Raw genomic sequence first — 26,322 nt, 5'->3', positions numbered from 1 at the left:
GGCTTCTAAATTGGAGGGCAGTAGTAACTCCTGTAATACCAGTTTCCAAATGGTATCTCTCTGTTCCAGCCCATCACAACAGTTTTAAAACCAGCTTTTGTTTTTGTTTTTGTTTTGTTTTGTTGCTTTGTTTTGTTTTTTAACAGGAGAGCCAGTGTAACTCCTTCAAGACTGGAGTGACACACACTGCATCTGCATCTGCCTCATGTGAGTTCTCATTTTGGCAGCAGCACTCTGCTAGGCTGGAACCTCTGTAGAGGTTTGCCCTTTATTTTTCTAAATCTATAAATTACTACATAGTGTGTCTTGGTGGCAATGGTAAAAAGTGCATGAGAATTCCAGACTTCCCTGCGGAAAGTCTTCTGCACATTCCAAAGGGACTTCATCTTTTAACATATATTCTATCTTGTATGAACAGCATCTACTCAAAACAGTCCACAACTTTCATCCTGAAAACAGAGTTATTTTTTGAAGAACTGTTTTTTCCTTGCAGATTATGGAATAAAGAATATCTTTAAATGCTCTCAGTAACTTCAACTTTTAAAGCATTGGTTGTTTTCTTTATAGTCTAATTATGTAACCTGAGAACACTGTGTGCTGTCCTAGTGGCTGAAGCAGTCCTCCTTTTTGGACTCCAGCCCTTAAAATAGCTTCTTCCTTTGTCTTCCTATATCGAGTGGTAGGCCAGAGTACCTTCTGGGAGAAGAAATAAGCAGATAATGTGTGAAGTTATGTTTACTCTGAAGCTATTACCTGGGTTTTGGAACCACAGAAAGTCGATTGTGAGAGTTGAGCTTGAAGCTGTGCATCATTTACATGCCACAGTTGTGGGAGAGAAATTGAAATTAGAACCTTTGCAGCTGTGGAGAGGCATAAAGCTCTAAGTCTGAGGAGATATATATGGTTTCCCATAAATATCTGAGGCTGGCTTTGTAGAGCCTGGTTGATTAAAAAAGGAATTTTATTTTTTTGTATTTTATTTTATTTTATTTATTTATTTTTTTTTTTTGAGACAGAGTCTCGCTCTGTCGCCCAGGCTGGAGTGCAGTGGCGCGATCTCGGCTCACTGCAAGCTCCGCCTCCCGGGTTCACGCCATTCTCCTGCCTCAGCCTCCCGAGTAGCCGGGACTACAGGCGCCCACAACCGCGCCCGGCTAATTTTTTGTATTTTTAGTAGAGACGGGGTTTCACCGTGGTCTCGATCTCCTGACCTCGTGATCCGCCCGCCTTGGCCTCCCAAAGTGCTGGGATTACAGGCGTGAGCCACCGCGCCCGGCCTTTGTATTTTATTTTTATTTTCAAAGGAATGGCGGTACTTAGCTTCAGGAATTTTTGCCACCAGGTCACAACAAATATGTTTATCACTAGGGACACTTAGAATAAAACATCTAAATTCATGCTCTGTGCGGCTGCAATTCTGCTTCTCCAACATTGGTTGTACTATATAGCAGATAATTTAATGACCAGGGAGTTTGTGTTGCTGAAATGATTATCTGGGACGCTTATGAGAAAATGTCAATAGCTTGTAGGTATTACTGATTAATATAGAGCTTGATGAAATAGTGTTGTCTGGGCAGAACTTGGACTCTCTTTACTAAATCCATTCCCACTTGTGAGTAGAGCAGTTTATTTTGGACTAGTTGAAAAAAATTGGAGGGAGAAGTGTATGTTTCAACACCCAAGCTTAAGTTTTGATGGTTTATGTAATCTAGAAATTCATGTTTTGCAGTGGTAGTTTAGTATATATACCCTATCACAAAGAGCTTTTGTTTGTTTATTTGTTTTTTGAGATGAAGTCTCACTCTGTCACCCAGACCGGAGTGCAGTGGTGCAATCTTGGATCACTGCAGCCTCCGCCTCCTGGGTTCAAGGATTTCTCCTGTCTCAGCCTCCCAAGTAGCTGGGAATGCAGGTGCGAGCCACCATGCCCGGCTAATTTTTGTGTTTTTAGTAGAAATGGGGTTTCACCATATTGGCCAGGGTGGTCTCAATCTCCTGACCTCAAGTGATCCGCCCGCCTCAGCCTCCCAAAGTGCTGGGATTACAGGCGTGAGTCACCACTCCTGGCCTTACAAAGAGCTTTTGGATGAGACTCAAAGAGACCTAAATTTTGGCTTCAGCTGATGTTTGTACTTGCTATATAACTTCATGTCAGCAAATGGTGAAGATATATTTTTAGGAAGTACTCTGAGCTCATTGAGAAAAGGGAAATTTAAAGTATTTCCGTACGTGGAATTTCTAGAAAGTCACTTCGGTTGAACACTTGGGAAATTCTGCCCTGCAAATAAATATAATGTGGCATGTATGGTGTTTTTATTTTCTGCTATTCTAGGATTTGTGCTGTCAAAATGGGGATTTGAGACTTTTTTCTCCCCTGTATTGTTTTTCACTGAAAATTCTGAATACATTAATTTGAGTTTCAAATCCAAATTGTCTCATAGACATAGGTTTTACTCACTGGTTACTGCATTGCTCTATAATTACCTGATTATCTAGCTGGAGAAAATTGCTGATTTAAGAGTGAGTGTGGGTGGGAGTAATTAAGGTTTGTTTTTTGTCTCCCACTCTTAAGGCATATCCAGAAGATTGTCCTTCTGAAAAATTAACAATTGAAATCATTTTATATGGACCACATCCTATAAGAATAAATGTCAGTAGATTACCCAAATTACTTAGCTATACTGGAATTTTATTTCATTAAATACAGTTTGAGATAAATGGGGCCTAGGTTAGGATTGAGAAATAATTTTCATTTTATGGAGATTGTACTAAAATGAGATTTACTTGCAACTGGGGTAGGAGCATGGGGCATTGAGGAGGGTAAGGTGAGAGTGGTTATACTTTTAACGTAACTCAGATTTACAACAGTAGATGCCATGGCTTTGGTTTTATGATACACCAGCTCTTACTCTGCTAGTGTATGTATATAGCACTTTATTTTTTTTTAACCACATATGATTTTTTACATCATATAGATTTAGGAATTCCACACTTAAGTCTTCAACAAGTTTTTTTTAGGGGGATGGGAGAGGATGAGGCAGGATTTAAGGGGAAGAAGGTAATATAGCCAGTTTTGAAAATATTAGCCATGACTGGGCGTGGTGGCTCAGCCTGTAATTGCAGCACTTTGGGAGGCTGAGGCGGGTGGATCACTTGTCAGGAGTTGGAGACCAGCCTGGCCAACAAGGTGAAACCCCCGTCTCAACTAAAAATACAAAAATTAGCCAGGTATTATGGCGGGCACCTGTAATCCCAGCTACTTGGGAAGCTGAGTCACGAGAATCGCTTGAATCTGGGAGGCAGAGGTTGCAGTGAGTCGAGATCACGGCCACTGCACTCCAGCCTGGACAATGGAGTGAGACTCTGACTCAGAAAAAAAAAAAGAAAAAGAAAAAGAAAAACAATGTTAGCTAGGGTTAGCGTTGGCATTAAATTATTATTACCCTTGTAACAACAAAAGAAAGAAAAATGTTTTTTTTTCTTTTGGCATTGTTCTGATGAGATGAGACTCAAAAGGCCTTAAAAATTTTAGGCTTCTGGGTTTCAAATCTGACAAATATTTATTAAAGGATTTTGAAAGCCCAGCTTGCTTTTTAAAAACTTCAGTTTAATTTTAAAAATAGATGTACATTAATATGTTATAAGTTTTAAAGGTACAGGAGGTACATGACAGTCTCCTTCTCTGTCTCTTAAAGGCCACTCAGTTCCCTTCCTAGGAGGCAACTAGTATTACTGTTATATATTTCCAGAAATATTCTAAAGGATTGTTTTTGGGAAGGGAAAGTTGAATCACACTCATTAAAGTATTAGCACCAACTTGGACAGGTAGACTAATTGCAATGAAAAATCAGTTTGTACCATAAGCTAAAGATGTTAATAGTAGATGGAAGAACTATAATAATATAATAATAATTGCATTATTATGAGATTACAAGAATAGGATGAATATTTTTGCCTCATTTGGCATTTAGGAAACTGGCAGGTCTTTTTAGTTGTTATTTTTAATATGGCTTACTCCTGGAGACTGATGGAAGGATGCTTACCTAAATATTTCATTTGGAAGAAACCTATTTAAAGGAGCAACATTTTCTTTTTTGTTGTTTTTGAGACAGAGTCTCACTCTTTCACCCAGTCTGGAATGCAGTGGCACAATCTCGGCTCCCTGCAACCTGTGCCTCCTGGGTTCAAGCGATTCTCCTGCCTCAGCCTCCTGAGTAGCTGGGAATTACAGGTGCCTGCCACCACGCTCAGCTAATTTTTGTGTTTTTAGTAGAGATGGGGTTTCACCATGTTGGCCAGGCTGGTCTGGAACTCCTGACCTCAAGTGATCCGCCCGCCTTGGGCTCCCAAAGTGGTAGGATTACAGGCGTGAGCCACCGTACCTGGCTGCAACATTTTTTTATGCTTGAATTTCAGTAGTAACTCTAAAAAGTTTTTTCATTATGGAAAATTTCAGACTTATACAGTAGTAGAGAGAACCCCCCAATTGCCTGAAATCCCTGTTATTTGACCTGTAAGAAACTCAGTGCTCCTTTCGCAGATACGGAGAGATTTAGTTTTATGTACACACTGGCTTTTTTTTTCTTTTTTTTTTTTTTTTTTTTTGGAGACAGAGTCTCGCTCTGTCACCCAGGCTGGAGTGCAGTGGCATGATCTCAGCTCACTGCAACGTCTGCCTCTCAGGTTCAAGCGATTCTCCCGCCTCAGCCTCCTAGCTGGAACAACAGGCAGGCACCACCACACCCGGCTAATTTTTTGTATTTTTAGTAGAGACGGAGTTTCACCATGTTGGCCAGGCTGGTCTCAAAGTCTTCACCTCAAGTGATCTGCCCACCTCGGCTTCCCAAAGTGCTGGAACTACAGGCATGAGCCACCATGCCTGACCAATTCTTCAGTATCTAACTCCAGTTCATATTTACATTTCCCTAATTGTCACAAACATCTTTTTATGGTTGGTTTACAATAATAAGGTGCAAAATATAATTTTGATGGCATACATTGTTAGAGCTGATAAGAAAACAGTCTAACAAGTGGAACAAATATGTTGATTGGAGAAGGCGTATAAAGCAACTACCCAAGCCAAACAGGAATTCCAAAAATAAATTATTTTAAAAGTTCATTTTGAAGGATTTCTGCAACAATTATGCACACCACTGAAGCTTTCAACATATATAGACCTCCCTTAGTTTTCTGTGTACTTTTATTCTCACGATTAATATCACAGCTATGCATACTCATTTTTTTAAAACCGTGGGAATGAAAGAATAAAGGGAAAAAATGTTTGGAATAGGTTTCCTGAGAATGAAGGAACTTTACTGAATAATTTGATAATTCAGCTTGTTGCTGTGCTCCTGCTATATAATATGACCTATTTCCACAGACTAACAATTGAGTTCTCTAATTACTTGGGGCAGTGCAGAACATGGAGTTTGAGGGGGAAAAAGAAAAATGGCAGAATTAGGAGGGGGGAAGAATTGGGAAAGAGCAGAAATTCATTCATTTTCATTCTGTTTTAATTGGCTGTTCTTTCTGGTAACTAATGAAAACCTCCTCTTTGTGCAGTGTACAAGTCCCCGGAGTATGAGTCCCTTGGTTTTGAGCTTACTGTGGAGAGATTAGTTTCTATTGGCTATCCCCAGGAGTTGCTCAGCTTTGCTTATGATTCTACATTCCCTACCAGGTAATTTTTAAAGATATTTTTGGATTAAGACTACTTTCCTTACCCCTCAAATTAGACATTCCAAATTCATCCTTAACAGCAACAACAAAAAACCCCCAAAAAACATTGAATAATTCTTTGTTGTTTTTTTGGTTGGTTGATGTTGATTCTAAAATTACCATGAACTTTTCATATACACCATATCTTGGTGTTCCTGAATTAAGCTCATTTTATTGCAACTGAGGAAGACCCACTTATGGGTGAAAAAGGAGATTACTAAAACTGACGGGTAGTAATGACAGGTGGTGCTATTCGGGGCTGCTGGCAAATAGGTATGTGTTTCTCTAATACACTTAACATGATAGAAACTTGGCAGTTTCCATTTCTGGATTTGATAGGGAATCTTTAAGATTAAGAAAATGATGTTTACTTGAGATGCTATCATATATATCCCACATACAGCATCTAATGGAGGAAGATATAAGCCTTCTCAGTTGTCCAAGAAAAAAGACTATGTTTTAGAATGGTACCAGTTGTGTAGTAAGAGCAATTTTGTTTATATCTTGTTTGATTAAGCACTTATTCCTTACAGAAAACAATTATGATTATCTCTCTGGACAGAGTCAATATTTTTTAGTTGCTTTAGAATTAGTTTTTAAGATTTTACTCATTTTAGCTATATTAGGACATACTTGAGTTGGTACAAAGCTTGAATTAGATGAGGTTGGTTCATGATGATTAAATAATACTAAATAAAATTATTGCCTGTATTACTTTGCATTATCAATAATGTCTTCATTTTCACATAGGGGACTTGTCTTTGACACACTATATGGAAATCTTTTGAAAGTCGATGCCTATGGAAACCTCTTGGTCTGTGCACATGGATTTAACTTTATAAGGGGGTGAGTACAAAGAACCTTTAGCTTCTTTCTAATGTTAAAGTCAAACAATGTGAAGATGACATCATCTCCCCAGATGTAATATATTTCCCTATTACTTTTCATCATTAAAGAGCAAATTCCCTTACATAAGGTTAGTTAACAGTCATTTATTAGGCAGTTGGAACCCAAACTGACATATAGTTAGCAATTACATTTTGTTTAAATTAAGTGCCTTCCAATTGTACAGCATACAACAAAACTAATCTTGAAACTTGCCCAGAAGAACTTTAGTAGTTTTGACTTACTTGAAATTCTAAGATTTTTATTTTCTTCTTTCTAATACAGTTCTCAGGTAGCTGTTCAAAAGAGGTATGTATATAAAAATACTTTGAAAATTTTTAAACTACAGCAATTTAAATAAGAGATTTTTAATAGCCAGTATGTTTTTTAGATTCTAATGAATCTAAATTTTGAATCCTGACATTTGATTGGGTCATTAAAAAAAATTTAAACATAAGGTTAAAATGAATATGTGGTAATAATATTTAAAACAAATAAGGATAAGCTTTATCTTTTTTTTTTTTTTTTTTTTGAGATGGAGTTTCACTCTTGTTGCCCAGGCTGGAGTGCAATGGCAAGATCTCGGCTCACCACAACCTCTGCCTCCCAGGTTCAAGCAATTCTCCTGCCTCAGCCTCCCTAGTAGCTGGGATTATAGGCATGTGCTACCACGCCTGGCTAATTTTGTATTTTTAGTAGAGATGGGGTTTCTCCATGTTGGTCAGGCTGGTCTCGAACTCCCAACCTTAGGCGATCCACCTGCCTCGGCCTCCCAAAGTGCTGGGATTACAGGCGTGAGCCACCGCGCCTGGCAGGATAAGCTTTATTTTCAAAATAAAAATATTTCCACTGTTGTCACTAATTTGAACTTTTTACCCTAGTAAACAGCAGATGAAATTTAGTATCTACTATTTTTTGGTGTGTAATGTGCCGATATTTTCTTTAAAAAAATCATAATGCCACAATTTGACAACTTCTGTAGCTATAGCTTTACAGTTATACATTTCCTCTACTGTTATGCTACCTTATTTACTATTGACATTGTATTAAGGTCAGAACAATAGCTCGTAAAACCAGAATAGGATGTGTGTCAGTCTCTCATGTAATGTTTCCATTTACTATTCATTCTTGATGGCAGAATAGGAAAAACACCAGGCTACATTGAAATGTTTAAAAAGACAATATCTTTTTTTGTGATAAGAGGCACAAACCAACTGAAATAGTACCAGAGCTTCCTATAGATTTGAGGTCACAGGATGCCCCTTAGAATTGAAGCATCTGATATAAGACTCTTTAGTTGGCATTACTGACATTACACAGGCTCAGAGATTTCCATGTATACATGAGAACAGTGTGAAGTAAACACCCATCTTGACACATCTGAGCAGGCCAGTGATTAAATGCACATTTCCTTCACTGTTTTTATGACGGAGTTTGTTCAGGATCCATGAAAATATCAGGAAACAGGATTTAGAATATGAAGTAATTACAGGTTGTACTAGTAACTTAAGCTATTTCATACACAGATACTGTCATCATAACTCAGAATCTCAAGATGAACCAGGGTTCTATTATATCTAAAAAGGAATTTTTGTATTATGAGGGAGGGGTAGGCAGAGAAGAAAAGAGAAGCAGTTGGATAAATTAGTACTACGATCACATTTACTAACTCAAGATCAACAGACTTCCTCTATTCCCCTAAATAAGCCAATAAGGTTTCCACATAGCTCTTTTGCTAATGCATTTAATAATTAGTTTAAAAAATAAGTCATTTATGAGTGAATGCAGAATCATTCAAATAGCACTTAGCACTGTGCAGTCTTTAGAGTTAAACAGAAAAACTGGCCAGGCACAGTGGCTTATGCCTGTAATCTCAGCACTTTGGGAGGACAAGGAAAGAAGACTGCTTGAGCCTAGGAGTTCCAGACCAGCCTGGACAATAAAGTAAAACCCTGTATCTACAATTATCAAAAAGTAGCTGGGCATGGTGGTGCATGCCTGTGGTCCCAGCTATATGGGAGACTGAGGCAGGAGGATTGCTTGAGCCCAGGAGGTTGAGGCTGCAGTGAGCTGTGTTCATGCCACTGTACTCCAGCCTGTGCAACAGAGCAAGACCCTATCCCCCCCCAAAAAAAAAAAATTTATAAAATTAAAATTCCCATAAAAAAAGAGACTGAAGATAGAGGAAAAGAAAGAAATAGTTATTGAAGCTCTTACAATGGTAGACAGGGCTGGAAAAGAAGGGCTCCTTCGGGCTTTGCTCATAAGTTAGGACCTTATATTTTGATAAATCTTTATTCTGTGGGTCACAGAAAGTTAGTAGTAATCTGTGCTATAACTATTTTCTTCCCATTCCAAGTGTAGCATTTCTTCTTTTATGATACATTTCCTCCCCCAAATTGGTTTTTATTTTAAATATATACTAGTGTGATGTTTACAATGTAATTGCTAACTATATTTATAAATCAATTTGGGTTCTAACTGCCTAATAAATAACTGTTAACCATCTTTATGTAAAGGAATCTTTCTTTAATGATGGAGGGAATAGGGAAGTATATTGTATCTAAGGAGACAGTATCAGCTTATTAAACCTGACTGAAGAAAATATATTTTTACTGTTACTTTCCACCTTACTTTTATTAAAGAAAATCTTGGAAAGCTAGAAAATGAGATACTCTACAAAGTTATTCATTATTGGGAGCTCTCATCTCAGAAGAGTGACTTAAGACAGGGAGCTAATGTGATTTTTGTATGTCTAACTGGAGTTTATGCCATTTGTAGTTAAGAAACCCAAGCAGGAATTTATCCAGGTCACTCTGCGTGTGAACTTTAAATTTGATTTCCTTTATTTAGATTGTTAATCTCCATGTATTCACTGTCAGAATTGTGCCTTTTTATATTTTAGTATTTTTCCCTTTGAGTTTCTCTGAAATGTTTTCTTCTAGAAGTGTTTCTGCATCTTTAACAAATTCTGCTTCACTGGCTTTTTTTCTTTTAAACCCTGAATTTTCTTCATGGTTCTGTTCTGTCTCGTCTTCCTTCCCTGCACACTAAGTGGCTTCATCTCCTCTAATACTCTTCATGATTCCATCTAGTATCTGTACGTAGATGATCTCAGTTATCTCTCAAGTCTGAATCTCTGTTTTAAGTTCTTGACCTTTGTTTCTAGTTGCCTGATAAAAATCTGTTTACTTCAAGCTTAGTATCACCAAAATAGAACTACTCTTACATCCCTTGTTATTATTCAGTTTTCATATTTCTGTTCATCGTACCAACCACCTCTTAGAGACACCTTAGCATGGACATCATCATCTTTGACTCTTAATGTCCCCCCAACCAAATCTACTCAGTTTGCTGGGTCTTACTTTACCTTGGTAATCTCTCTTGAATATATGAGTGAGCTGAGATCATGCCACTGCACTCCAGCCTGACCGACAGGGTAAGACTCTGTCTCAAAAAAAAAAAAAAAAAATTCTAGGACTCAACTGGGCGATTCTGCGTTGCACAGCTGATCTCTCCACGCTCTTTCACATGTCTGTGGTTAGCTGCTGGGTAACCTAGCATCTAATCTAGAATGGCTTCGTGCACATGTCTGGCATTCGCAGGCTATTGGCCAAGTGCTTCATTTCTACATGTAGCCTTCTATCCTCCAGTAGACTATCTCACTCTCATGCACGTAGTAGTCCGTGGTTCCAAGTGCTGCAAGAGAGATTAAGCTTCAATACACAAATGTTTTTCTAGGTCTCTGCTTGGATCTCATTTCTTGCTATACAAGCCTGTATTCAAGGATAGAGAAATAGACTGAGTTCTAATGGGAGGAGCCACAAAATTGCATCACAAAGAGACAGGAAGAATTTGTGGCCATTGTTGGAGTGCATCACATTGTCTTTCCCCCGGTTTATCCTAAAACAGCCACTAATTTAATTTTGTTTTAACAACTCAGCCCCGATGGGATTATCCCTCTGCTTTAAAACTGTCAGTAGTACCCTCTTGCCCCTAAATGGTGTAGGAACAGTAGTTTAATCTGCCTCAACCCATCTTTCTAGCTTAATTTTTCTCTGCTCCCCTTTCTCTACCCAAACTGGACTAGTTTCACAACTGGTCCACCTGGCCTTTAAGGCCCAGGTCATATGCCAGCACGTGCATGAATCCTTCCTAGATTTTCCTCTCCTTAGTCCTCACATTTGCCTCTCTCTACCCCTTAAGTTGAAATGGTGTTCCCTTCTTTGGTTTTCTCATAAATTTTTGCACTTCTCTTGTGGTAGTTGTGATTTTTTACCGTATAATTATATGTGTATGTGACCTATCTCGCCTATCACACTGACAACTCTCTTAAGAGCTGGAGCCTAAGCTGGACATCACACCTGTAATCCCAGCTACTTGGGAGGCTGAGGTGGGAAGATTGCTTGAGCAATCTTCAGGAGTTTAAGTCCAGCCTGGACTTAAAATAGCAAGACTCTGTCTTAAAAATAAAATAAAATAAAATAAAATTGAAAAAGAGCTGGAACCTGAACTCATTCATCTTCATAGCTACCCATGCTTAATATTCGGAATCCTGTCTTGCACATAGCCATCAAAATATTTGAGTTAATTTTTGAATAATGCTGTTTCCCAATTATTATAATGTTATTTTAAAAATCATTTAATTTTTAAATTTTTCTTTCAGACCAGAAACTAGAGAACAGTATCCAAATAAATTTATCCAGCGAGATGATACTGAAAGATTTTACATTCTGAACACACTATTCAACCTACCAGGTAGATTCATTCTATGCTTGTTTATACTGATGCTTTCCCTTCTGTGACCATTAGTCTCTGTTCAAGGGAGATAATGAAATAAGTTTGAATTATTTCATTATAGCTTATGAGTATCTGTTCTTCATTTTTCAGAGACCTACCTGTTGGCCTGCCTAGTAGATTTTTTTACTAATTGTCCCAGATATACCAGGTATGTACATACTATAATTTTTTTTTTCCAATTGATTTTTTAAATTAATGCACAGGGTTTTAGAGAACTGGCCATTGTAGGTCTTTTCTGCTTTTCTAAAGTGAATTTAGTGCTAGTGAGAGATGCCACATTGCCAGCCTGAGAGATGGGACAGCACCAGCAGCTCCATGCAGGCTCTCACCTCCCACACGGCCCCTCTCCTTGCCAGTGTGCTGCAGCCACCACTTCTGATTGGCTTCTCCTGGGAATGAAGACGGCCAGCAGAGGTGCTAATTGTGACAACTGAGTGGGAGGTTTGTGTGATGATTATCTGTCCAAGCAGAATTACACTAAAACCCCCCAACTCATTTCACAGCAGCTACCCAGGAGCCATTCAGGGATGGTAATTTAATTTCATTTCCAGGCCCGGCAAGATTTGATTAAGGAGTAAATACTGTGTCTCTTACCAGAAGTAAAATTTTGCATAAGTCTTAAACAAGTTATCCTCTTCCTTTAGGGAGAATTATATAGCCAATACTGAAAGTTTAGCCAGAGTTGGCTAACTTCATATCCTCTTTGGGCTTTATCTACTTGAAGACACTAAATTTGGTGGAAAGCTGAGTCACTGAGCTAAATAAAAAATGGACAGTACCTTTGTACTTAGGGACAGTGTCAGAAAAGTCAGGGTGGAAAGAACCTAAATGACCAATTTTAAGTTTTAAATGTTTCCTCAACCTGTTTCTAAAAAGTGATAAATAAAAAAACCTGATATTTTTTTAACTTTGGCCTTTTAGCTTACATTCAATATATTCTTCCATCACTTTGTATTTGTTCACAATTATTGTATTCCGTTGAACACTATAGCCATTTCTGGTGGTCAAAGTGGACTTTCATTAGGGAGTAATTATTTTCCTCATTAGCCACAGCCTTTACCCATGTGATACGGAACCTTTGGGTCCCCTGGGAAATTTTTGACATATATTTTATTGCCCTGTTTTGGATCCCCTGTCATGTTCTTTTTATCTTTCTGTAGTTGTGAAACAGGATTTAAAGATGGGGACCTCTTCATGTCCTACCGGAGTATGTTCCAGGATGTAAGAGATGCTGTTGACTGGGTTCATTACAAGGTACCTAGAAGCTGCTTCTTCACCTGCTCGCTTTCTGGCATGTGTTTTATGGCCTGGCGTTAACTTTCCAAATGGAGCAGAATATTTCCTTTTTTTAAAAAAAGACAAAATGGCCGGGCGCGGTGGCTCAAGCCTGTAATCCCAGCACTTTGGGAGGCCGAGACGGGCGGATCACAAGGTCAGGAGATCGAGACCATCCTGGCTAACACAGTGAAACCCCGTCTCTACTAAAAAATGCAAAGAAACTAGCCGGCGAGTTGGCGGGCGCCTGTGGTCCCAGCTACTCGGGAGGCTGAGGTAGGAGAATGGCGTGAACCTGGGAGGCGGAGCTTGCAGTGAGCTGAGATCCAGCCACTGCACTCCAGCCTGGGCGACAAAGCGAGACTCCGTCTCAAAAAAAAAAAAAAAAAAAGACAAAATGGATTTGCCCCCTAGTGATAGCTCTCTAGAATACATATGTTCTTGTCTTTGGTCTTGGAGGTAATGTTGATCTTTCCTCAGCGATGGTGTTTGGCTTCTGGATTTTATTTTAGTTTGCATTTCTCAAACGTAGAAGAAGTTTTAGTGTATTACATTATATTTAACATATCCTTTGTGGATGACAGTGGTCTATTTTTTTTTTTGTCCAGATACCTCCCACCTGACTACAAACATTAATTAATATTAAATTTACATTTATTATAAACTATTGAATAAAATATGAAATGCCTTTTAATTTCAAACTTGAAACTGTTTTATATTTTGAAGACAAATTTTAGAGGCAGGGTTGCAGCAAATCATACCTGCTACTTTTTTCTGGCCTTCTCTAGTTTGTCACTTTTCTATTTTGATAAATCCTTAAGAAATGCATTTGGGGCTGGACATGATGGCTCATGCCTGTAATCTCAGCACTTTGTGATGCCGAGGCAGGTGGACTGCTTGAGCTCAGGAGTTCAAGACTAGCCTGGGCAACATGACAAAACCCTGTCTCTACAAAAAAATACAGAAAAGTAGCCAGGTATGTTGGTGTGGACCTGTGGTCCCAGCTACTTGGGAGGCTGAAGTGGGAGGATCACCTAAGCCTGGGGAGGTCGAGGCTGCAGTGAGCCGAGATTACACCACTGCACTCTAGCATGGGCAATAGGGTGACCTAGTCTCAAAAAAAGAAAGAATTTGGGTTGATTAGTAAACACCATTTTTCTTATAAACTACATGTTAAAAACTGATTTTGTTCTTTTCTTAATTCCTTTTTTTTTCCTTCCCCTAGGGCTCCCTTAAGGAAAAGACAGTTGAAAATCTTGAGAAGTATGTAGTCAAAGATGTAAGTAATATAGGGGAAAATAGATCTGCATAATAGCTCATTTTATCTATTAGGGAAATGAATAACAAGCTGATTTATAATGAAATGGACAAAGGAAGAGATTTCTTTGTCTTGGTATAGTATGTGCCAGATATAATCACCAAGAATATTCAGCTAGAGCATAGGTCTTAGTATAGTTTTTCCATTTCTTGATAGGCAAGAAGACTCAGTATTTCATTTGTCCATTTAGCTTCAATTATAATAGCAGTTAGAGGTTTACTGTATACACATCACCATGCTAAGTGATTACATGCATTATGCCATTTAATCTTCTGTATGACCCTGAGTTAGGTATTATTGTTACCTCTGTTTTATAGATAACTGAGAAATAGAGGGATTAAATAACTTGCCAAAGGTCACACATTAGTAAGTAGTAAAGCTGAGTCATACCCAGATTATAACTACTACACTAGATCATCTCAAAAATGTGCATATATGTTACCGTTATTTAAAATGCCTTTAACCTGTCAACAGAGAGTAATAAGGAAAGCTTTAAAATACCTTAAAAGGCAATATTGGGAAACCTGATAAAATTTTTTTAAAATTTGTGGTTAATAGTATTGTACCAATGTTAATTTCATACTTTTGATAATTTTACTGTGGTTATGTAAGATGTTAATATTAAGGGAAACTGGAGGAAGAATATATGGGAACTCTACTTTTCACAGCTTTTCTATAAGTCTAGAACTGTTTTAGAATAAAAATTAAACACACATAGTGCCCCAAGATGACATACTTCTTTCTTTTCCTACAGAGTAAAAGTAGCAGAATACAGTATTTTCTCAAAGTACTGTGGTAAAGATTTCTTGTTTTCAGTTTTTGTGCCTCCTATTTTCACCCACCTCCCTTATTTCAAGAAAGAACACTGAATGGGGAGGGTCCGGGAGAATTTGAGTGAAGGAATGAATCTATTTGCTATGAGAGAAGGAAAAGGTATTTTTCTTTCCAGGCACGTGAGGGGTTAGAATTTCCTCATTTAAGCGCACATGGGTGTGGGTATTTCTAGGTAGCATCTGCACATGTCATTTCATTCTGCAAGGTGTTTTATAAAACCATAGTATACACACTGAAAGCCATATCTGATACTCTCTATGTAGAGCATGTTAAGTCAGCTTCTCCTGATCTCTAACATACCTCACATACTTCAAGAAATCTCAAGTTAATTTAAGTTAATTTAAACTCTTTCCTGAGGCAGACATCATGAGGAAGGTAGAGATATGTTGTTAACAGCCATATAACCCTGATAAATATGTGTATAATTTTACATGTAAATCTGTTATATACACTGTGTATACTACATATGTTAACACTTTATTCATTTGTAGTGATAATGTGGGATTTTAAGTGCAAAATTCCGAAATCAGCTAACCCTTAAAAGGTTCCCCCATTCCTATTGTGGACAGAAATCCAGTATATGACAACTCCAAAGTATAAAGATAAAAATGTGTTTGTGTTTCACTCATTATCCAATTACATTTCAGGGAAAACTGCCTTTGCTTCTGAGCCGGATGAAGGAAGTAGGGAAAGTATTTCTTGCTACCAACAGTGACTATAAATATACAGATGTAAGTGCTTAATGTTTATATTTGTTTATTTATTCAGTGGAATTATTTTGGCCTAAAGAACTGTGAAGACAATGAGGAGGATAGAAGTTGATTAAGTGAAAGTAGTTTCTTGCCTTCTCATTTTCAAAGAGTAAAAAGGCAAAAATGTACAGGATAATAACAGTGGTTCTTAAATTTTTCTAGAAATTTATTTTAACCATTTTCACGGATTATGATTGGCTACTTGAAATTTTTAATCTTGGGGTTATTTAAAACATTTGTAAAGATTAAAATGGCTTTTGTGTCTCCTTGGAGCATCATTTCTATAAACTTGAGCAGTCGCATCCCTTATTGATGTGTATATATGACTTCCCTGCTGTTGGAAGACCTGCAGCAATAGATGGTGCACAGATGTTTGGGCTCTTAGCCATCAAAATTTACTACATCTTTTTTTTTTTTTTTTTTTTTTTTGTGAGACAGAGTCTCACTCTGTCACGCAGGCTGGGGCGCAGTGGTGTGATCTCGGCTCACTGCAACCTCTGCCTTCTGGGTTCAAGTGATTCTCCTGCCTCAGCCTCCCAAGTGGCTGGGATTACAATAGGTGCCTGCCACTGCGCCTGGCTAATTTTTTTTTGTATTTTTAGTAGAGATGGGGTTTTACCATCTTGGACAGGCTGGTCTTGAACTTCTGACCTCGTTATCCACCCACCTCGGCCTCCCAAAGTGGCGGGATTACAGGCGTGAGCCACTGCGCCCAGCCCAAAATTTACTACCTCTTAAAAACAATTTTTTCCCATGATTAAAGCATGTGGAAAAACTGATCTAATTCCTTAACTTCATCTTACTTTGCTGAGACACAAGTTTATAGTACTAGCAAGAAGTTCCACTTCCCCCAATTTGCTGTACATATAAACTTGATTTAGACACCTGGTGATTTGTAGTAAATAGTCTTATATAAACCATTGGTTTGTTGACTTAGTTGGTCTAGGGATGGTAGTAGCAAAGCCAAAGTGATAGGTTATTTCTGTGTGAGTCATTAGTTTTCTCTGTACCCCTACCTCATATGCTCCTTACCTCCAAATGTGTGTTCAAAAACATCTTCCAGAGGAAGTATGTATCCTCCCTGAGAATGTCAGAAGCCTTTTTTTCTTTTTGGTATATGGTAAAGCATTAATTTCTGGCTTCCACTGCCATGATTCCATAAAATTTAGAGGAAACAAGAATGTGGTGAGTCCTATGTTGAAGAAGACATGTTTTGTGAAGAGCTTGTAATTTCTTTAGGTTATATGCCTTTTGCAAAAGTAGTATATGGACCTTATGGTAAAATTTTTTTTTTTTCCAGAAAATTATGACTTACCTGTTTGACTTCCCACATGGCCCCAAGGTATGTGACTCAGTAGACCATTGCTTTAGTAATAATGAATGCATTTAATCATTCTGGAATATTAAGGGGGAAAGAATTGGTCAGAACCCACCCAGAAAAGTCCTACTTTTTAAGCCTATTGTCTAATCTTCATTAACATTAGAATCCAGGAGCTAGTAGAATTTAAAATCAAATTGCTAATTTAGAGTCCACAACTTGAATACTTAGTAGACAGAAATAAAAGGGATATTCATGTGATATTTAGTAGGATGGGATCAGAATAATTTTATGCCCAAGAAGTTCTATGCAGAATTAAGTTTGTGTGGCAGTGAAAGGAATTTTCAGGTTGTGGAAGATATTTGATTAAAACAGAAAATGTATGTATATTCTTGACAACTTCTAGATTTTGTATTAGTTGTTGCTAAGTTTTTGCCAAGACACTACTTAACCTTGATATTTAGCAAAGAAGTCTTCATTTCTGCAGAAGGGCTGCACTTAGGTTTAAGGAATACTCCTTGCAACTTAGTCACATACTTACAGAATTTTAGTCCTAGACTTTAGTGAATAAACATCAGCAAATTCGTTTTGAGAACACCTGAAATCACAGGGTGCAGTGTCCTTCAGGTTGGTCTTAAAAGGTTAATGCCAGGGTTCCATTTCAGGATAGTCATAATTTTAATGGGCATAACTCAGTATTGTGATTAGCTTACACTATGAGCCAAAACCCAGTGTATACCTAGAGCCATCATTCTGAGAATGTAACCAGTAAAATCTCCTAATAGTTCCATGTTAGTTTGTATACTTGAGCTCTGATGCTGATCTACCGCTCTCTTAATCTGTCCCTTGGGTATTGATTTGCATCTCTTCCTAGCTCTTTTGAGCTCCTTTTAGCAAATTTCAGCTGAGCACACTTTCATATATTAAAGTGCTGTAAAATAAGTTATTGTAGTTTAGTAGTAGATGAAACAATTTAATGTGTAGAATACAGTTATTTATTCTTTATACCTTGTCTGCTTACCAAAGGATATGGCTTATAATACATAGACACAATACTTTTTTTTTTGAGGTGGAGTCTCGCTCTGTTGCCAGGCTGGAGTGCAGTGGCACAATCTCGGCTCACTGCATCCTCCCTCTCCTGGGTTCAAGCGATTCTCGTGCCTCAGCCTCCCAAGTATCTGGGACTACAGGCGCCTGCTACCACGCCCGGCTAATTTTTGTAGTTTTAGTAGAGACAGGTTTTTACCATGTTGGCCAGGATGGTCTTGATCTCCTGACATTGTGATCCCGCCCGCTTTGGCCTCCCAAAGTGTTGGGATTACAGGCATGAGCCACCACGCCTGGCTGACACACCTTTTTGAAAAATAAAATAGTGGGATCTTCTGGCTATACTTAGTATTTTTATATTCCTTGCATCTGAGTGAGTTAAATAGTAATGCCTTAAAGTAAGGAGTGATGTTTCAACTTCTGCTGTTTGTCCTTCACCAGCCTGGGAGCTCCCATCGACCATGGCAGTCCTACTTTGACCTGATCTTGGTGGATGCACGGAAACCACTCTTTTTTGGAGAAGGCACAGTACTGCGTCAAGTGGATACTGTAAGTCATGAGGATGATCTGTCTGCTAGCACACTGTCCTTAATGTTTCTCCTTTCCCCACTCTTACTCTCCATAAGGAAACAGGAATTTTTTTTTTATTAGCCATATCTCTCTTTTGAAATTAAGAGTTTTGGTCTTAACTGAAGCAGCCAAACAAACCCACTAATTGAAAAGAGTAAGTGCCATTCATTTGGCTGTCTGGCCAAATAGCACTGGTAGTGGGGGGTGGGGTGGGAGGCTTGTGGGGTGAGGGGAGGATTGTGATACGATGATAAAGTATTACAAAATCCATATTCTTCACTTAGAAAACTGGCAAGCTGAAAATTGGTACCTACACAGGCCCCCTACAGCATGGTATCGTCTACTCAGGAGGTAAGTCACAGACTTCCCTTTATTTAATGTCTTTGCTCAGACCTCACTGTGAAAGCTTTGGTGATCTCTCAGCAAAGTGCCATATGTACTCTTTAGTGGTCTAAGATGTCATCTACTGAAGGTAAATAGTCACTTCTTAATGCAATAGGAGTCTGGGTTTGAGCAGTTGTTAGTATATCCTAATGAATCTGATTTTCACTAAAACGATCAGTTTTCTTTTTTAAAAAATCCTATTGGAGGCTTTTCGCAGTGCCTGGAATCACTTGGGGGTACTTCTCAATATGTTCTCAAGGGTTTCTCAAGGAGTTTCATGGTTATAGGTACATAATATGTTGGAGTTATAAACAGTTGAATAAAGCCAGCTTAATGGCAGATTTGTGATGAAATTGGCAGTGGCTCTTTTCAAGGTTAAGCTGAGGATGTAGTTTTGTTGCTCTTGGATTTGGTGATCAAGAGCTCTGGTCAGCACAGTGGAGTGAAGGCCTTGTCTTAGAAGGCAGTAAGAAGAGAATGGTGAGTCTTTTGTCTTTTTTTTTCCTAGACTGTTCCTCATACAACTATAAGAATAAAATGAATCATAGTATTTAATGGTTGAATACTATTGGAAGACTGATTTTAATGTAGAGACAGTTTTCTCATTGTTCACTATTGTTTCAGGTTCTTCTGATACGATCTGTGATCTGCTGGGAGCCAAGGGAAAAGACATTTTGTATATTGGAGATCACATTTTTGGGGACATTTTAAAATCAAAGAAACGGCAAGGGTGGCGAACTTTTTTGGTGATTCCCGAACTTGCACAGGAGCTGCATGTCTGGACCGACAAGAGTTGTAAGCCATTTCATAAATCTTTGATGCAATTTATATCTAAATGACCAGCTTTAAATCAAGTCCTCGTTGATAAACCATTACTTTGTATTCAGGAAGTCAGAGGTGGTCAAAAGGTAGGCCTTGATATTTGGATACTTCCTTCCCATAGAATATTCAGATATTTCACAGAACTCCAGAATTTGAATAAATATGAGAGTTTATCTTGTTTAACCTTCTTGACTCTCTTCGAGGTTAAGTATAGAATGTTGGTGTCTTGAGTTGTGTTACAGTAACACTAAGTTGTGAACTGGAGCTCAAATTTCCTCTGTGGTCCCATATTTCCCCAACCATGCCTAGCAGTCTCAGTCTCTCTGCCAACAGCCCATATCTGTGATTCTGGGGCAGTGATGGCTCTGAATGTTAATCACCTCTGGTATTTTTAATTGACTTTTCTGAGATCTAGAGAATGAAGCCATATTGTATTCTTGAACTAAGCTACACTGTGTATATGCAGTATATACACTATGCTGAATTAAGTTACGGATATAGTTCTGTAAAAGTGTTTGATACACAAGTTCTCCAGCCAGCCTTGATGCTTATTACCTGCAGCGTGGTGAAGGTGACTCCGGAAACTCAGCCTGCCTGGGGTAGGAGCCCTGGCTGTATAACTTGAAATCTGCATGCCCTTAGGCAAGTTAATGAGACACCCTGTGCGTTAGTTTCCTCAAATGTAAAAATGGGGATAATACCTACCTCCTAAAGTTGATGAAAAATGGAGGCAATATGTGTATAAAGATAGACAGACATGACAGCCTTTCTCAACCAAGGCTCCTCATCTGAAACACAGAAAATTATTACCATTATCGTTATTTTACCTTTCCAACAGCTGAATACAGAAAATTATTTGAGTAACACTTTTCTCAATTCTCCTAAAGATGGTAAATAGAAGAAAATGTGTTATATTTACAGTAGATGAAGGAGGGCTTATCTCGAGGAACCCAGGCTGACAAAGGCTGCAACACAGGAAGCACGCTATAGATCTGGCTGTTGCTGTTATTATTGTCTGTACTATGAGTGGGATTTTCTGGCTAGCCTTTCATTCACATTTACAACTTTCTGCCTATGAAGTTTTGGAAATCTAGTTGATTTGGCCCTGGACCTGTGACTCAGGACAAGTCACCTAATTCTCAGTCTTTCATCTGAAAATGGGACTGTTAACATTTGCTTAGCTGACTACACCTGAGATGGTGTAAATTCTGGTACTTTTACAAGCTCAGAATGAGCATGCAGCTGGAAGGGAAAGTTGTCGTCATAGTTTTTAAGCAGGAAGAAAGGCGGTTAAAGAGAAGGTGATGGTGCTCATCTGTTGTCAGACTTCAAGCGGGTATCAGTGGGTTATCCTGAAGAGGGGAAGAGGAGGTCACTATACACTCCACCTAGAGCATGTTAGTCCCAGGTTATACTTTTCAGTCACATCTGCAACCTTTTAGTTTTAGCAGCAGTTAAGAACTGGGTGCTTATTTATTTAAAATATCTTCCTTTTCCTTCCAAACCTTAACTAGCACTTTTCGAAGAACTTCAGAGCTTGGATATTTTCTTGGCTGAACTCTACAAGTAAGTTTTCTAAAAATTTCTTTCCTAAAAACTTCTTCAGGAATCACTTAGGTATAAAAAATGTTCTTTCCAGGCCGGTAATCCAAGCTATTTGGGAGGCTGAGGCAGGAGAATCGCTTGAACTGGGGAGGTGGAGGTTGCAGTGAGCCGAGATTGCACCATTGCACTCCAGCCTGGGCGACAAAAGTGAAACTCCATCTCAAAAAAAATGTTCTTTCCAGGCCAGGCGCGGTGGCTCACGCCTGTAATCCCAGCATTTTGGGAGGCCAAGGCAGGCAGGTCAGTTGAGGCCAGAAGTTTGAGACCAGTCTGGCCAACATGGCAAAACCCCGTCTCTACCAGATATACAAAAATTAGCTGAGTGTGGTGGCACATGCCTATAATTCCAGCTAACTATTAGGGTGACTGAGGCAGGAGAATCGCTTAAAGCTGGGAGGCAGAGGTTGCAGTGAGCCAAAATCACACCCCTGCACTCCAGCCTGAGTGACAGAGTGAGATTGTCTTAAAGAAAAGAAAAAGCTCTTCCCAGAGATTTTCACCAAGTTTTTCTTTTATCTTTAGGCACCTTGACAGCAGTAGCAATGAGCGTCCAGACATTAGTTCCATCCAGAGACGTATTAAGGTATCCAAATGGGATTTGGGAGAAAACTTGGGAAATAAGTTTAAATGATTTTTTCACGTTTCTGATTTTTACAGAGACTGGCTTTCAACTACTGCTCAGTAAATATTTGTTGAATGAGCCAAGAATCAATCTTGTTCTTTGTTTTAGAAAGTAACTCATGACATGGACATGTGCTATGGGATGATGGGAAGCCTGTTTCGCAGTGGCTCCCGGCAGACCCTTTTTGCCAGTCAAGTGATGCGTTACGCTGACCTCTATGCAGCATCTTTCATCAACCTGCTGTATTACCCATTCAGCTACCTCTTCAGGGCTGCCCATGTCTTGGTGAGTTAAGGCTATAATTGACAACCAAGATGTACTCTTAAGTCCAGGGTCAGCAGCCAGCTTTGTGAGATGGCACAGGAGATAGTTTGAACATTTCTTTCTGATGTACAGAGCCCAGGGGCAGGTTATATGGTTGCATAAGAAGGGGTCTTTGAGAAAGTAGAACCAATATTGGAAGTTACGGAGTATAACTTTACTCTCTCAAGTCTACTCTATTAAAAGCTATATGTGGGCCAGGCATGGCGGCTCGTGCCTGTAACCCCAGCGCTTTGGAGGCTGACGTGGGAGGACTGATAGAGCCCAGGAAGTCGAGGCTGCAGTGGGCTTTGATTGCTCCACTGTACTCCAACCTTGGTGACAGCGAGAGACCCTGTCTCAAGAAAAAGAAAACGTGGTTTTTACGTTCCTATATTCTGATCTGTTTCAGGACTATTTTGTTTTTGCTGTAAAGTAGAAGATAAACTCTCCTCTCCATCTTTTCCAGTTTCTGGCTGCAGTAGACAATATGGGCACCATTTTGAGGGGCAGGGAGAGAGGAAGACAGGCAACTATAAGTAGTTCTATGAAGATAAGTCTATATTGACTTGTCCTGTGGTCCATTATAGATGTAACTGCATGGCCACGTAACAGAGGAGAGGGGTTAGGATTTGGGAAGTAGCTACTTTGTTCTGCCTGCTCTCTGAGCCTCTAGCTTTTTTCTTTCTAGATGCCTCATGAATCAACGGTGGAGCACACACACGTAGATATCAATGAGATGGAGTCTCCTCTTGCCACCCGGAACCGCACATCAGTGGATTTCAAAGACACTGACTACAAGCGGCACCAGCTGACACGGTCAATTAGTGAGATTAAACCTCCCAACCTCTTCCCACTGGCCCCCCAGGAAATTACACACTGCCATGATGAAGATGATGATGAAGAGGAGGAGGAGGAGGAAGAATAAGGAGGAAAACCAAAACCCTGAGCACCCATTAAACAAGTCCTGGCAGGACTCGCAGGAACAAACGATGTCCCTGTTAGGGTTCTACTGGGTGGGGAGGGAGGGGGCTCCATGAAGGTACATCTGAAAAGTTTCTGAAGATTTTATTCTTATCATAGATACTTGTTTTGGTTTTGTGTATCTGTACTCTTTGCAGATGGTCCAAAATTGTAATGGAGTCTGTATTAGAAGAAAATAAGGGTAAAATCAGGCTGAACTGCATGTATATGGCTCCATTGTGGCTTGTGACACTTTTTAAAAAATCATCCATATGTCAGTGTATCTGGATACACGAGGAAAAGGAGAAGAGTCTCAGAGTGGAACAGAGTGGGAAGAGGTGATCTGTAATGTTACAAATTGTGCTATTACTCCAAGATCCAGCTTTTCCAGTGCATTACATGGTATTGTGTAACAGTGGAGAAATGTATTATTTCCATGATCAAATGTAGTCTCTGTTAAGGTTTCAAGTTTCCTTTTATAAGCCTTTAAGTCATCCTCAGTGACTCTGGCAAGGCTGCTTCTCTGTCACTGGCTTTGCACAGAAGTATTCTCTACTTGCTTTATTCCCTCTATTTTGAGGGAAAAGACAGTATCCTTATTACCTTTTTTGTTTTTTGTTTAATAGCACAAATGCTTATTATTTGTTATCCAAAAACAACCTTTTTCTTATCTGTGCTAAATCTATAGAAATAATTTAGCTGCAAGCGGACAAAGGAACAAGCCCCCAGAAAAGAGAACTCCCTTTTTATACTACAGAACATTCATTAGTTTGGGCTATATAGCTGTGGCTCATGCTACCCAAATCCAGATTTCTTTATCCTCTAGAGTTGATTGCTGTATATTAAAGTTGAACATCAGAGGATGGGAAGAGGGCTCTGTAAGCCAGAACCTTACTAAAGTAGAGGGCACAATCAGCGTGAATAAATTCACTTCAGAATCCCAAGTTGAGGCCGCGCGCGGTGGCTCACGCCTGTAATCCCAGCACTTCGGGAGGCCGAGGCGGGTGGGTCACCTGAGGTTGGGAGTTTGAGACCAGCCTGACCAACATGGAGAAACCCCATCTCTACTAAAAATACAAAATTAGCCTGGCATGGTGGCGCATGCCTGTAATCCCAGCTACTCAGGTGGCTGAGGCAGGAGAATCACTCGAACCCAGGAGGTGGAGGTTGCGGTAAGCCAAGATCACACCATTGTACTCCAGCCTGGGCAACAAGAGCGAAACTCCATCTCAAAAAAATAAATAAAAATCCCAATCCCAAGTCGAAATCACTTCTTGTTTTAAACAAGAATGAATTATTACTGTGTATGTTAGGGTATTAAAACTGTTTCACCAGTACAGTGAAAGTTGTTTCAACATTTTAAACAGTGGTTATAGACTCTTACTTTAACCATCATATATTTGCTTCCATTCTTGTCATTGGTCAATAGGGGAGGGTGGATTAGCTGCTCCAGAATTCAATAAAGTGTAATATTTCTAATGGTGACTTTGACCTATTCTGTAGCACAACTGTAATAGTTATTGGTCTTCAAGTGGGTTTAGATTTGGTGTAGTGACGTCAGTTTGATATTCTCTTCTTTTAAAGGAAATATATTTAAGAATTGTTATATTCTATCATGATTATATTCATGGTGCTTGAATGATTTAATGATCATTCATTAATGAATATAAATGATTATATTCATTCAAGGCCTCACAATTTTTTCACAGATTTTTGGACTAGGACTGTAAAGTAAGGCTTTTTAAAAAATCATTTTATAAGCAGGGAACACAGCCTGGTAACTTAGTCAAGGATATACTGTCTCACTACTTTGGATATATATGGCTTCAGATTAAGTCATCCAAGAAACATACATTCTAAATGGTATCCATTGGGAATATATGCCCCTTTAAAAGAATCAGGTCAGAAATGCAATAACAATTAGACTGTTGCCCATGTTAGGAGAATGTGTGGTCATCCTAGTTACTAATTATTCTCATTCAAGATGGAGATGTTGCCCAGTTTAACATAGTCTTAAGTTTTCTTAAACCCAAATAATTTATGAGTAGCTCATTACACCTACAGAGCTACCTTATTATAGTAGTACATTTACATATTGTCCCTTTTAGAGCAAGGACCACATGATTGCTTTCCTTTAATTTACCACTTTTTGTATTGCATCCATATAAGAGTGTCTTACTAGCCAGATGATTCCATGGCAAATGATTCTCTGGCTCCAAAGATCAGAAAGTGAAAAGCACACAGCTGGAATGAGCAAGAACTCCACTGCTAGTCACAGCTCTCCGTAGGACCACCAAAACGTATGATTAAAGAGCTCTAGGATTCCATAAGACCCAGAGCAAAATGGTGCCTCTCTGTATATTATTCTTAAGAGTGTGCTGGGAAGTCAATGGTCCATGGGTAGGCAGGGCAGCTGTAATTGGGCTTTTTAAAACAAATTATGAGTTTCTCTCTGTTGCCAGTAGTTAAGGAAGCTGAACTTAAAAGGTATAGTTTTTTCCTTTAAAAAAAAAAAAACCTGAGGCGTTTTACACCATGAGAAGACCATTCTGCCATCTCTTTTTTTTTTTTTTTTTGAGATGGAGTCTTGCTCTGTCGCCCAGGCTGGAGTGCAGTGGCCGGATCTCAGCTCACTGCAAGCTCCGCCTCCCGGGTTCACGCCATTCTCCTGCCTCAGCCTCCCGAGTAGCTGGGACTACAGGCGCCCGCCACCGCGCCCAGCTAATTTTTTTGTATTTTTTAGTAGAGACGGGGTTTCACCGTGTTAGCCAGGATGGTCTCGATCTCCTGACCTCGTGATCCACCCGCCTCGGCCTCCCAAAGTGCTGGGATTACAGGCTTGAGCCACCGCGCCCGCCCTCTGCCATCTCTTTTGAGAATTTTTTCCCAGGCATTTTGAAAACACTATTTACAGGCATTGTAGAACACCAGGCAACCCCTTCTTGAGTGCTAGACTGAACTTCCAACCTTACGGCATGTACTAACCGGGACCCTAGCGTCCCCAGCAGTTGGTCAGTGGTACAGCAGACCCAGGCCCTGCTGGGTTTCCTTGGGGAGAGGAATTGCCCAGTACATTCATTCATCTCTGCAAAGATAGGCAGTGAAAACT

The 26,322-nt window shown here is 39.3% G+C and overlaps 1 protein-coding gene across 31 annotated transcripts in view; it reads left to right on the top strand.

The window, feature by feature from the left end:
• Positions 1–25,716, top strand: part of NT5C2 (5'-nucleotidase, cytosolic II) — a 111,524-nt gene extending 85,808 nt beyond the window's left edge. For 4 of the 31 annotated variants that reach the window (XM_025395681.1, XM_025395679.1, XM_025395682.1 and 1 more), the window contains 16 exons: positions 147–207; positions 5,563–5,680; positions 6,469–6,564; positions 11,270–11,361; positions 11,494–11,551; positions 12,564–12,657; positions 13,904–13,957; positions 15,478–15,561; positions 16,883–16,924; positions 18,389–18,496; positions 18,802–18,868; positions 19,526–19,696; positions 21,238–21,289; positions 21,851–21,911; positions 22,059–22,235; positions 22,942–25,716. In XM_025395681.1, coding sequence (XP_025251466.1) covers positions 12,598–12,657; positions 13,904–13,957; positions 15,478–15,561; positions 16,883–16,924; positions 18,389–18,496; positions 18,802–18,868; positions 19,526–19,696; positions 21,238–21,289; positions 21,851–21,911; positions 22,059–22,235; positions 22,942–23,178 — 1,113 coding nt within the window. In that variant the 5' untranslated portion in view covers positions 147–207; positions 5,563–5,680; positions 6,469–6,564; ... (1 more) ...; positions 11,494–11,551; positions 12,564–12,597 and the 3' untranslated portion in view covers positions 23,179–25,716. Of the gene's footprint in view, positions 1–146; positions 208–5,562; positions 5,681–6,468; positions 6,565–6,888; positions 6,913–11,269; positions 11,362–11,493; positions 11,552–11,631; positions 11,934–12,563; positions 12,658–13,903; positions 13,958–14,750; positions 14,792–15,477; positions 15,562–16,882; positions 16,925–18,388; positions 18,497–18,801; positions 18,869–19,525; positions 19,697–21,237; positions 21,290–21,850; positions 21,912–22,058; positions 22,236–22,941 lie in introns of all 31 variants that reach the window. The other 27 variants (XM_025395690.1, XM_025395683.1, XM_025395692.1 and 24 more) reach the window with 17 other exon arrangements.
• Positions 25,717–26,322: the final 606 nt, after the last annotated feature.

The sequence above is a fragment of the Theropithecus gelada genome, chromosome 9 (assembly GCF_003255815.1).
Source record: "Theropithecus gelada isolate Dixy chromosome 9, Tgel_1.0, whole genome shotgun sequence".
NCBI classification, from domain to species: Eukaryota; Metazoa; Chordata; class Mammalia; order Primates; family Cercopithecidae; genus Theropithecus; species Theropithecus gelada.
Note: the sequence above shows the minus strand (reverse complement) of the source record. Positions and strands in the feature narration are given on the sequence as shown.